The 12,406-nt window shown below is 41.5% G+C and overlaps 1 protein-coding gene across 1 annotated transcript in view; it reads right to left on the reverse strand.

Moving 5' to 3' along the window:
- EPSTI1 (epithelial stromal interaction 1) overlaps positions 1 to 3,186 on the reverse strand; it is a 46,742-nt gene extending 43,556 nt beyond the window's left edge. The window contains 2 exon segments of the mRNA XM_015851738.1: positions 2,606 to 2,724; positions 2,972 to 3,186. Of these exon segments, the coding sequence (XP_015707224.1) occupies positions 2,606 to 2,724; positions 2,972 to 3,067 (215 nt within the window). The 5' untranslated portion in view covers positions 3,068 to 3,186.
- Between the last annotated feature and the right edge of the window lie 9,220 nt (positions 3,187 to 12,406).

A 12,406-nucleotide genomic window follows, 5' to 3' on the forward strand; every position in this document is an offset into this window, starting at 1 on the left:
ACATCAGTTGGAATAGAGCCACTTCTTGGCAAATAATTATCTTTCTTGTGCCCATCATGTTTCCTGTACAGCGCACATATCAGAAAGCCTTCAAGGTTCATCTTTTCTTCTTCTGACAACCTACAACACGAGCTCTGAAACTTCTCTGTTCAACTCTTTGCTATCCCAAAGCCTAAAATCTTGGGCTATTTTGAGAGCATGTTTGTAACTTAGTTTAGCAATAGCAAAAAAATAAAAATGAATGTTATAGTTTTTGTTTCAAGAATAGAGGTCTCTCCTTGTCAGCTTCAGCATTTCTAATACCTTCTACTAATTTAATCCATCTTCATCCCATTCACAGAATTGTAGAATCATGTAGGTTCAAAAAGACCTCTAAGATCAAACCTAACCATCTGTTTGACCTACCAAATCCCACTACTAAGCTATATATGTCCCTTACTGCCGCATTCATGACTCTTTAATACACACAGTTTTAGGGGTTGCACCACATCCTTGTGCAGCCTATTCCAATGCCTAACCACCCTCTCCATGAAAACATTCTTCCTGACTTTCAATCTAAACCTCCTCTGTCTCAACTCGAGGACACTACCTTGTGTCCTGTCACTTGTTACTTGAAAAAAGAGACCAAAGGCCTTCTTGCTGCTACCTCCTTTCAGGTAGCTGTAGAGATTGATGGGGTCTCCCCTCAGTCTCTTCTTCTCGGGACTAAATAGTCTCCACAGCTGCTCCTTGTAGGTCTTATTTTCTTGTCCCTTTACTCACTTTGCTGCTCTTTTCCTCGAGTAGATAAGAAACCCTAGTGTTGTTCACTTTTTTAAGTGCTTGTTTACCTCTTGTATTGAGTGGTTGCTCTTTGATCCCACCTTTTTTTCCCATCCTCTTTCTCATTACCTTCAAACTACTGGAGACTTTAATTTGTACACTCCTGTTTCAGAATGAATTCTTTCTTTCATCTTATGAAGACACATAGAATCCTTCATATCATACAGTGAAAAATATTTGTTCAATCCTTGTAGTAAATATGTATCAGTTTTCTCTTTGCAAGCATTATATAAAGACAAAACAGGAAACAAGGCTTTTAATTATTCTTCCCCAAGAGTTTATTTGGTTTTACAGAGGAGTCAATCATTTGGTCACAATCTATATGAATATATTTGGAGCTCAGTCTAACCAAATAATTAAGCACATACCTATCTTTTACCACAGGGTTGAACCCCAGATCAAATTTTGGGCAAAAACAGTTACACCCACGGGAAAAGTTCCACTCACCACCCCCAGGAAAAAGAAAGACAAAAAGGAGGACAGGAAGGAAGGAAGAAAGGAAAGGATGGAAAGGTAGGAAAGAAAGGAGAGGAAGGGAGGGAGAGAAAAAGGAAGAAATAAGGAAAGAAAGAAAACATAGGACTAGTAGCTAAGGTGTTCTCACTGTACTGTGGATATACAGCAGTGTGGAGGAAAGCAAGACAGGAATTTTCATGCTTGGAAGTAGCACAAAATAAATACAGGCTTTAATTCAGGAATGGTGGTTTTCTTTGCTGAAAGTAAGGTGTTAAAATATCCACAGATTTCACAGCAGCTCAGCTCTTAGTAGTCTACGTATCATTACTACCTAGTAGACCACCATGGGTTACCATGGTAAGCTCCTGATTGAAGCTTATGATCAGCGGGCAGACAGCTCTTGCAAAGAGTGGTTCCACCTTCTTCTTAGAGAAAGATAGGAAAGGAAACTGAAATAGCTTTTAGAAGGCGGGGCCAGTTTCTGTCAGCTGCACTCTGAAAGACTGGGGAAAAAAGCAAGCTAAGCAAACTCAGTGCACAATAATAGCACTACATGCAGCGTTACTAACAGCTTAGAAAAAGCTATTTGGGGAAAAAGAACTGTAAATAATTACCTTTAGTCGACTAAGCACATGTTCACAAAGTACACATGCTACTGAAAATTTCTATTCTGTACTATAACTGTAAGCTAGAGCTTATACTAGGTATAAGAGATTGTCACACACACACTCAAAAAAAAGAGATGGACAGAACATAGATGCCAATAAAACTTAAAATGATAGGAAGCTTTGGTTTTACTTTTGTCAGCATGAAGTTGTCAGAATAGAAGCTGTTCTGTGTTCTGGATTGCATTCAGATCAGTGCTGGAACAGAGCCTACATCCATCTCCTCAGCCAAAAGGAAGTATTTTGAGACTTCTCAGGATGAAATATTAGTAGAGAGAAAACAGGGAGGTGATTTGAAATTCTGGTTAGAAAAAGATTCCAAGAAACAGATGCTGTGTACAGCAATATCGAAAGTACAGAACCAGATGCTGTTGTTGCGTGCACTGCCAATGCTATCAGAACACACACCACATTCAAGCAGCCCCAGGGGTAAACCATACTATCACAAAACCTGTTAGAAGACCTCAGGTCCCAATTAGAAAGCACTGCTCATAGGTGGGCTTCTCCAAGAGCAGGAGAATGTGTTGCTTATGTGCTCAGTCCCTTTCACAGTCTCTCTATAAAGAATTTCTACATTTATGGGTGTACACTTTGATTAAGGTGGAGAACAGGCACCCAATGCAAACAACACCTCTGTATCAGTGAAGCTCCTTTCTACTTACTGCTGCTCTTGCTGTTGTTGGTAAGTTGATGGTTGGTTCCTTGTCTCTTCTCCAGACCTCATCAGCTGCTGGGAATTTCCAGCCTCCTCTGTCTGATTGCTATTAGCCCCGAGGTAACCCTGAGGGTGAAACCATAGAATCATGAACGTTGGAAAAGACTACTAAGATCACCAAGTTTAACTATCAATCCATCATCTCCATGCCCACTAAACCATGTCTCTCAGTGCCACATCTACATGTTTCTTGAACACTCCCAGAGATGCTGACTCCGCCACCTCCCTGGTCAGCCTGTTCCAATACCTCTTTCTGAGAAGAAATTTTTTCTAATTTTAAACTTTAATCTCCTCTGCAATTTAAGACCATTACCTTTTGTCCTAAATGGGGAGCTGGAAGTGGCCGCTGTCCTGTACCTCCTGCCATCCCATATGAACTGCCTTCCCTCCACCCTCTGACTCCAGACATACTTGTCAGAAAGGAGGACTGCAGCTAAGGCTAGGGAAAAGCTCTGAACTAAGTTCCTTTATTTCAGTTTCAATTCCTTTTAAGTCCCACCCCTAGATGGACTTTGTGCATAATCCTCCAGCTGAACATCGACAGGATCATCTAAACCACAGTACTGTGTATGTCTAGAGGCGGAGTCATTGGCTGACTGGAAAGCTGATTTGTGCAAATAAAACAGACAAGATTTTGTGCAATCTCTGAATAGACTGATTCATCATAAGTAAGGGGAAATCTCACTGGTAGCCATATTCACAGCAAATTTTTTACACTAGCACTTCAAATTCTCTATGAGAGGGGATGAACAGCTCTAGGTTTTTTGTTGACTTAAACCTTGCAGGAGTTTATGTAGGAAGATGAAAGTGAAACTAAAAACTAACTGATAAATCCTAAGGCAATGATCGTACAAAACTGCAGTGCTGTCTTTCAGTTCTGCTTAGTCAGAAGTTTTTACTTCTGTCTTTCTAATTCTAAACCATGAAATAAGAAAAAATATACAATCTTCTTATGCATAGATGCAGATCCCATTAGAACACTGTAGTACCAATCAGATGAGGTAAAGTGGAATCCGAAGGGCTGGTGAAAACTAGAACCAATTCTTATAAAAATAAAATAAAATAAAGATGCTTGGCAGCTCCTAATCCAAGAAAACCAAACTAATGCAACTTTATGCAATGGAGCTAAGGTAATCCAGTTCCATACATGCAGACACTGTCACTTTTTGTCCTCAAGCTACACTGAAAAAAAACCGTTCTGTGACCAGGTTTTCTGACTGGCCAAACAGTCAAGGTCTTACAGGTTACACATACTTACAGTGTAGCAAGATAGAATGCCACACAGTGAGTCACAGACCTGGCACAAATGGGGGGATAGATGCTACATGTCCTTACACGTTCCTTGGTCATTACTTAACTGTGGTTGCTCACACAGCCTGTCCTACTTTGGAAACTGAGAGGCCAGAGGAGTGCACAGTCCTTCTTCCTCCACACTGCTTAAAGCTGTATACTGTAGACAGGTTAAGTCTGATCTGTAAAACATTGCTGGGTCTTAGCTGTGAGACTTCTCCTATTATTGCCAATAGCCAGCATTAAGAAGGTATCTTGTTTCAGGGTGTTCCAAGGTCTGGGAAAGTGTGTCTCTTCTGCCAGATGTCTTTAGGAATTGCTGTAAGAGCAAAGGGCTTCATAGCCTCAGAATAGTTGTGTGGATTTATTCTCTTCAGGTCTTTCCAGAGAATTCAAATGTTTTGGCCGGGATAGTGGCTGGGAAACTAGATTTAAGGCACCTGAAAACCTGAATTATCCTCCTAGTTGTACAGGAGGGTGTTCAGGCTGTTAGGAAACTGGAGACTTGCTTATTCTGCTTCATGTGTGCTGCCAGGTACAGCTTTCCTGAGGAAGATCTCTTAACACATGAGGTGCAGAGCAAGTGTTTGGAAAGTCACGTCTGAGGAATGCAAAGATTTGTGGGATAACAGCTGTGCCTACAGGCATCCTAGTTAGTAAAAATCCAGCTCTAACATCTGGATTCTTCTTAATCCATGCAGATTTATGTCTTAACGACACAAATTTAATTACCAAAATTGATTATAATTAATGCACACTGCTGCTGAATCTTTTATCCCATATTGTTATGTAAAAATCAGATCCAGTAACTGTTTCCTGCTGAAATGGAGAAAGTTTTGGCTGCAAGCAATGACTACAGAATCTAAACAGGTTACATGTACATTGCTCAAAGAAAGGGACCACTTCCCACTTGCAGTGGTATTTTATCTCTTATATTATCTCTGTATTGGACAATCCAAACTAACTTAATTTGTTGCAAATTAGCATCAGTATTTAATTACTAATTTCAGTACTGGAAAACCAAGAAAAACATTTAAGTACTTTGGGAAAACACTCTTCTCCAACTTCCACAGCCCTCTTGTCTCCTGTTCTAGTCTCTGCTTAATCCTTTGGGCTAGTCACCTCTCCACACTCCTTCTGTTACTATTACATTGCAGGTAACATCTAGCACATTCAGTGAGAGAAGAGGTCAGGGTCTGTATATAGCAGTTTCTCTCTGCCTTTCTGTGTTTCTCACAAATTTCCTGTGTTCCTTTCTGTATCTTCCATGGCCAGCAGTCCCTTTGGGGGTGAGTCTTCTCTGATGTGGGTTCATTCACATATTGCACTCATTCTGGGAAGTACCTTCTTTAGTATAAGCTTACTCTCAGTCAGCTGCCCTTCAGGAGTGAACCTGATCCATCATGCTTGGATGATGGGCTCAACCGTGTCCTACAGTGGGTCCACTGTGGAACTAGCTGAAAGCAGCTGTGTCTAGGACAAGGCAGACCTGGGCCTCATCTCATACAGCTCACCCTTCATGCTTCAGTTTGTGTGTACACATGCTGCAAGAGGTTCTCACTTTTTATGTATTTCAGTAGAGTAACAAACCCCAGAAGTTACGGAGAGTAGCTTTTCCTTTCTGTCACATCTGCCATTTAGTTCTTTCAGATTCTCACTTTGCTCGTCCTGCCCATGGGAGATATACAGAGGCCAAGTCTACTGGCCCACAACATTTACAGACTAACCTCTACTTACTCAGTTTTCTGAGTTCTAGAAGAAACAGGATAATTTAGTCTTCTTCAAATGGTACATCAATCTTCTAACAGTAGAACAATCCCTATACCACATTATTAGCAAAATCAGCCAATTAATTGTGAATAAGTGGGAATAGTGGTCACTTCCCAGTCTGTCTTTGGTGAATGATAGCAGTTTCCTCTAATGGCAAGGCGTGGACAGGTTTTTCACTAACTTCTATACCATTTTGGTATAGGTCTCTGTGAACCCATCTGCTGAGTGTTCTCAGAATTTTCTTCATCAGCTTTCTCCCTCCAACTTTTCATGGCACTCCCATTGATAATAGGCAGAGAAAATGTCTGCTTACTTTACGGCAGAGTCTTCAGGCAGTCACTGAAGGCTTGAGAGCACGTGGTTTACACCAGAGCCAAGCACACATGATCTGACTGCACTTAATTAAAAAAAGAAGGGCAAAAAGAGTTTTTTTAAATTTTAACATAAATTATTTACTGTGTAGCATAGAAGTCTCTTGAAGCAAACAGGGGAAGGAAGGACTACCAAAATGAGAACATTCTAGGCAGGAGAAGAATAGAGAGTAAATCTAGAGAGTATAATAAAGAGATCTATAAGTATAGAGAGTAACCTTACCATGACTAAAAATCATTTTGTATTATTTATTTATTTATTTATTTTTCTGTACAGCTGATCCTTTCACTATTAGCATTTTCCCCCCTACTTTGCAAGAGAAAGGTATTCAATAGAAAACGATCTCTTTTAAATTGAGAAGTCTCCGCAGTGGCGATAGAAAACATTAAGAATCACTACATTCATTCCCTGAACTGTGCTTGTTGTGAAATTACAATGATATAACAAAATTTCTGGAGAGGAACACTCTGTATTGAACCATTACTTACATTTAAGCAGTACCACAAACTACACCAAAATCGAGAAATATCAGTGATCCTTTCTCTCTACAAAGAATACTCACAGTCCTGGTCAGCAACTTTATCCTTTTGGGGGAATGTCAAATAGGACAAAACTTGCAAAACAGAATCACAGAATTACTAAGGTTGGAATCAAATACACATAGAATCACAGAATGACCCGGGTTGGAAGGGACATCAAGGATCATGTAGTTCCAAGCCCCCTGCCTGGCAGGGCCACCAAACATACACATTTACTAGATCAGGTTGCCCAGGGCCCCGTCCAACCTGGCCTTGAACACCTCCAAGGACGGGGCATCCACAACCTCCCTGGGCAGCTTGTTCCAGGGCCTAACCACTCTCCTAGTAAAGAACTTCCCCCTAACATCCAACCTAAATCTTCCCTCCTTCAACTTGGATCCATTTCCCATAGTCCTGGAACTGTCAGTCCTTTAGACCTACAAGATAACCCAGTCCAACCATCTGCCTATCACAAACAGTTCTCACTAAGCCATGTCCCTAAACGCAACATCCAAACGTTCCTTGAACACCTCCAGGGTCGATGACTCCACCACCTCCCTGGGCAGCCCATTCCACTGCCTGAGCACTCTTTCAGAGAAGCAACGTTTCCTAACTTCCAGCCTGAACCTCCCCTGGCACAGCTTGAAGCCATTCCCTCTAGTCCTATCACCAGTTACATGAGAGAAGAGGCTGACCGCCAGCTCACTACAACCTCCCTTCAGGTAGTTATAGAGAGCAATAAGGCCTGAGCTTCCTCTTCTGGAGGATGAGTTTGGCGATGAGTGCACCCTCAGTTCTGTAAGCATATTTCCCTAGAGGACTTTGAGGATCAGTCTGTGTCCTACACCACACAGTGCCTGGAAGAGCTGTACTCAGAGATGGAACAGAACCTGAGGATCTGTGAGAGGACTCTGAGAAAGCAGAAGCAGATGGAGAAGGAAGGAGTGGGCATGGCATCGTACATAAAGGCCAAGATTTGTTGGACTCTGCAGGGAGAGTTGAATTACTGCAACTGTATGGACACTGCGGAATCGAAAGAGAAGACATGCCAGCTGAAACAATGCATAGAGAAAGTAAAGAACTATGCTCAAGATGCAAAGAATAAGAAAAGGCAGTGAACCTGCAGCCTCTTGTTTTTAATATGTTCATGCCGTGCAAGCTTCCAGGTGGTACAGAAGATGACGTGGAGAGTGAAAATCCTGGCCCCAGTTCCTCTGCCAAGGAGACTTAAATGTCTTCTTACATGAAAAACCTACCTGAAGAAACATGGTTCAAGTGCCCAGACTGTGTGGAGACTGTGATGCCTTAGCAATAATTTCTGCAAAAGCTTTGGTTAGTTGGACAGCTGTGCTGCACAAAAGGTAGACTGACTGAACAAATAGTATTAAAAAAGAAAAACAAAAGAAATATTTATAATACAGTCAGGCCCCTACTACTCCTTCCCGGAAAACAACTATTTACTCCTCATTATTTCACTCCTGATTTCCAGATTTAAAGCTTCCCCATTTTGAAGGTCTTTTTTTTTCTTGTTGTTTCTCACAACTATAGGCACTTTTAATTAAGAGTTAAGATCTTCATTTAATCCAGAGAGACTAGAAGCCTGAAGTTGGAAGAAAAGCTTCCAATTGCAGGGGACTTTTAAGAGAGAAAGACAGCACAGGCTAGATTTACTACAGCCCAGCTCTCCTATTTTCTTTTTTCCAGGATTCAGCAAATGGTACTGCTTTTACTTTTGCTGTCAGCTGAAATACTTAGTCCTACAGCAGAACACAATACTCAAGGGTTCACAAACATAGATTTTCGCCTGCTGTTTTGGCTAAGTACAGAATGGCATGCAGCCAAATGCACTACACAGCACCTATGTGTAATTGATCATTGGGAATATCGCTTTATATTTTAGGGATATGACAAAGGAATGGCAAATACACACGGGAACATATCTATAATTAGCATTGCATAGAGTGTTTTTATACTGCGGTGGCAAATTGGAAATTGAATTTTTAACTATGCATTTTTTACTTTACCAAGGTTTCTTCTGGTTCAGTGCTCTAGCTGCTTGTACCATTAGTCACGAATGGAAAACCTTAAAACTAAAAAACATAGTAATATTCAGCTCTACTTCTAAAATACTTGAACTGAAACACGTTTATGGCAAGAAAAATACCTGAGCTCACTGTAGACCAAAACCATAAAATATTAATAAGAACGAATGCTGTAGTATCACATTGGTTTTGGGATACAGTTTTATGCACTTCACATAACACATTCTGTGAGGAGCAAGACTGCTCTGTTGCGAGGACAGTGTGTTCTGCAAGGTTTATAGCACTAATTGTTACAGCTCAGGATGCTGAAAAGGGAAATTTCACTGCTCCCTGGAGAGAGAGCCCCAGAAGGAGGGCAAAGTGTTACACAGGGCCAAGGTTTATTCTTGTTTGGATGTAGAACTGGAATTTGTCAAGCCCAGCAGAAAGAATGTCATCTGCATTAACATGTGTGTGTGCATATTTTGGGTAATCTATTTAGGAGATGTAAAATGCTGCGCACACTTCCCATTTTACTGTAAAAAGCTGAAATGGGCAGTACCTATCATAACATATCACCTTCCACTCTCTGAAAGAAAACTGACCCTTGCTTTCTCTGAAGTATCCTCCAGTGCTGGAGCAAGTCCATCACTCCCTAATCTATCAGAGCTGCTCCAAAAATAATGCCTTCTATTTTATTATGTTGGCTCACAATGTCAGAGGCAGATGTTGGTAATATGGCAGTAGAGGCTGAACCTTCCTACCCATATTCCATTACATTTTGTTGTTGTGTGACAGATGGCAGCAGACGGGCAGTCTGACAAAATAGAATCAGACATGGAAGTATATATGAATCACAGAATCATAGAATGGTTTGGGTTGGAAGGCACCTTTAGGATCACACAGCTCCAAGTCCCTGCTGTAGGCAGGGACACCTCCCTCTACACCAGGTTGCTCGCAGCCCCATCCAGCCTGGTCTTGCACAGCTCCAGGGAAGGGGCATCCACAGCCTCTTTGGGCAACCTGTTCCAGTGTCTTACCACCCTCACAGTAAAAAAATGTCTTCCTAATATCTAGTCTAAGCATACCCTCTTCCACTTTTAAGCTATTTCCCCTTGTCCTGTTACTACTTGCTCATATAAAAAGTCCCTCCCCAGCTTTCCTGTAGTCTCCCTTCAGGTACTGGAAGGCCACTAAAAGGTCCCCCCAGAGCCTTCTCCAGGCTGAAAAGCCCAGCTCTCTCAGCATGTCCTTGTAGTGGAGTTGCTCCGGTCCTCTGAACATCTTTGTGGCCCTCCTCCAGACCTGCTCCAACAACTCCATGTCCTTCTTGTGTTGGGGGCCCCAGAACTGGATGCAGTTCTCCAGATGAGACTCACAGGAGTAAAACAGAGGGGCAGAATGACCCCTCTACTCTGTTCTTGTGAGAAGCAACGATGAAGCAACAATGCGTTACTGAACAGCTCCTCCTTGCAGAAAAGACTGACATCTATTTACATTCATTGCTGCTTGCTGTATGTTTATGGAGACCAAATAGTGAATGTGAGCACAGTGAGGCAGTGGGGAGTGCGTTTCAGCTGTGGTGACAGCAGTGTGAAGGACAAGACCTAGATGGTCATGCACAGCTGTCACATCACGAAACACGTAGAATTGTGATCGGCTTATCCGTGTGGATCGGCTAATGATGGTGACTATGTAGAAAAATAGTCTTCTGCAGCTGAGAATGTGCTCTACTGAACAGCGTTACTGTGCTCTTTGTATCTGCTGTAGTTTCCATGGGAATAAATAAGAGGCATTACTTTCAAAATGACCTCTGTAAGACTACTTCAGTTAAAGGAAGTGGAAATTGAAAACATAATTGAGTTGATATCCAGAACTTGCTATATTAAGGTCTTGAAGTAGTGCCTGAAAATTATTGCTATATATTACATGTAGGGTGTTCTTATACCTGGAGAGTGCCATGCATATCTATATTGTTATAAAAATAACACTAAATAATAAAGCAGGGCTATTTTGAAGGCCTGAAGTTATAAAAACCATCAGGACTACAAATGAGTGTTTTATACCATTAAAAAAAGGTATCAAATCTGTTGGAAAAGACAATTACAAAATCAACTGGTAAACTACACAAATGCTGTCAGAAATGAAGGACTCTTATGACTCTTATAGCTAATCCTCCAGCACTGTGGCCAGGAGGAAAAAATCCTTGAGAGGTCTGGCAATATTAACAACTGTTTTACAATTCATGGATATATATTTTTCTTAACAGTTTTTTAAAGAGGAGACCTGCTTGTGCATAAATTATTTTAACACTATTCACAAAGCCTTTTGCCATATATGCCATCTTCTCTACCACTTCTTCAAGGAATAATTGTACTCTTGCAATTCCTGAAGGCCATGATTAGTTCCAGCTTAGGATTTCACATAATGTACTTCCCTGTGGTACCTAATCAACCAAAGGTGTCATACAGACAATTATTACGTTATCTAGAGAGAACATTACATCCTTTGTTGTTTAATGTTTCAGAATACGTTACTTAAAGGAATTAGCTTGAGCCTCTTTCTGCTTTTATGGTGTATTACGGTAATTGAAGAAACATACCAATGCATTTAGGAGCAATGAACTCTTCCAGCTTCTTATCCCGCTGCAGTGGCTGGAAAGATTTATTCTTTATTCATTTGTATGCACATGACAGTTCAGGAAGGCTCAAGTACTGACTCTACCAATTTTATATGATACGCCTTATGATTTTCTTGATAACTTGCAATTATACTCCCTTCTCTGCATGACCTCAGAAACTTTAATCTTCAGCATGAAACTTCAGTCCTTGCCATTCTAATGTCACTGGTCAGCTGCTACACTTGCAGGTACTTTGGAAATTCTCAGTAGTAAAGAATAAAAGCAAAACTCTTGCTATCAATTTTGCAAACTTTGATCTGATTTCTAGATTCTCCTTAATTCCTGCCAGAGACACTTGCCAACATTGATCCTGGACCAGAGTCTTTAAAGGCCAAATACTGCTGCTCTTTCAATGATAAGCCATGTTACTGTGGTATATTGATGATGCCATCCTCGCAGAGGTGATCAAGGAGCTTGAAAAGGGGAGATGCTCTGCTGGACCTGATGCTTACAAAGGGGGAAAAACTTGTCATAGAATCATAGAATCACAGAATGGGTTGGAAGGGACCTCAAGGATCATCAAGCTCCAACCCCCCTGCCATATGCAGGGCCACCAACCTACTACACATTTAATACTAGACCAGGCTGCCCAGGGCCCCATTCAACCTGGCTTTGAACATCTCCAGGGATGGAGCATCCACAATATCTCTGGGCAGCCCTGTTCCAGAACCTCACCACTCTCATAGTAAAGAACTTCCCCCTTGATATCCAACCTAAATCTTCCCTCCTTCAACTTAAAACCAATTCCCCTTGTCCTGCTATTATCTACCCTTTCAAAGATTTGGCTCCCTTCCTGTTTATAGGCTCCTTTCAGGTACTCAAAGGCTGCAATTAGATCACCCCACGGCCTTCTTTTCTCTAGGCTGAACAAGCCCAGCTCCCTCAGCCTGTCTTCGCTGGGGAGGTGCTCCAGCTCTTGGATTATCTTTGTGGCTCTCCTTTGGGCCCTCTCCAACAGCTCCCTGTCTTTCATGTATCAAGGAGTACAAAGGTTGCAGACTTGGCTGCAGTGACATGGAGATGTTAGTGCAATTAGCAGGGTCACAACCCTGGATTTAAAGAAAGCAGGCTTTCACTCATTTATAGGAATCTTAGAG

This window comes from Coturnix japonica, chromosome 1 (assembly GCF_001577835.2).
Source record: "Coturnix japonica isolate 7356 chromosome 1, Coturnix japonica 2.1, whole genome shotgun sequence".
NCBI classification, from domain to species: Eukaryota; Metazoa; Chordata; class Aves; order Galliformes; family Phasianidae; genus Coturnix; species Coturnix japonica.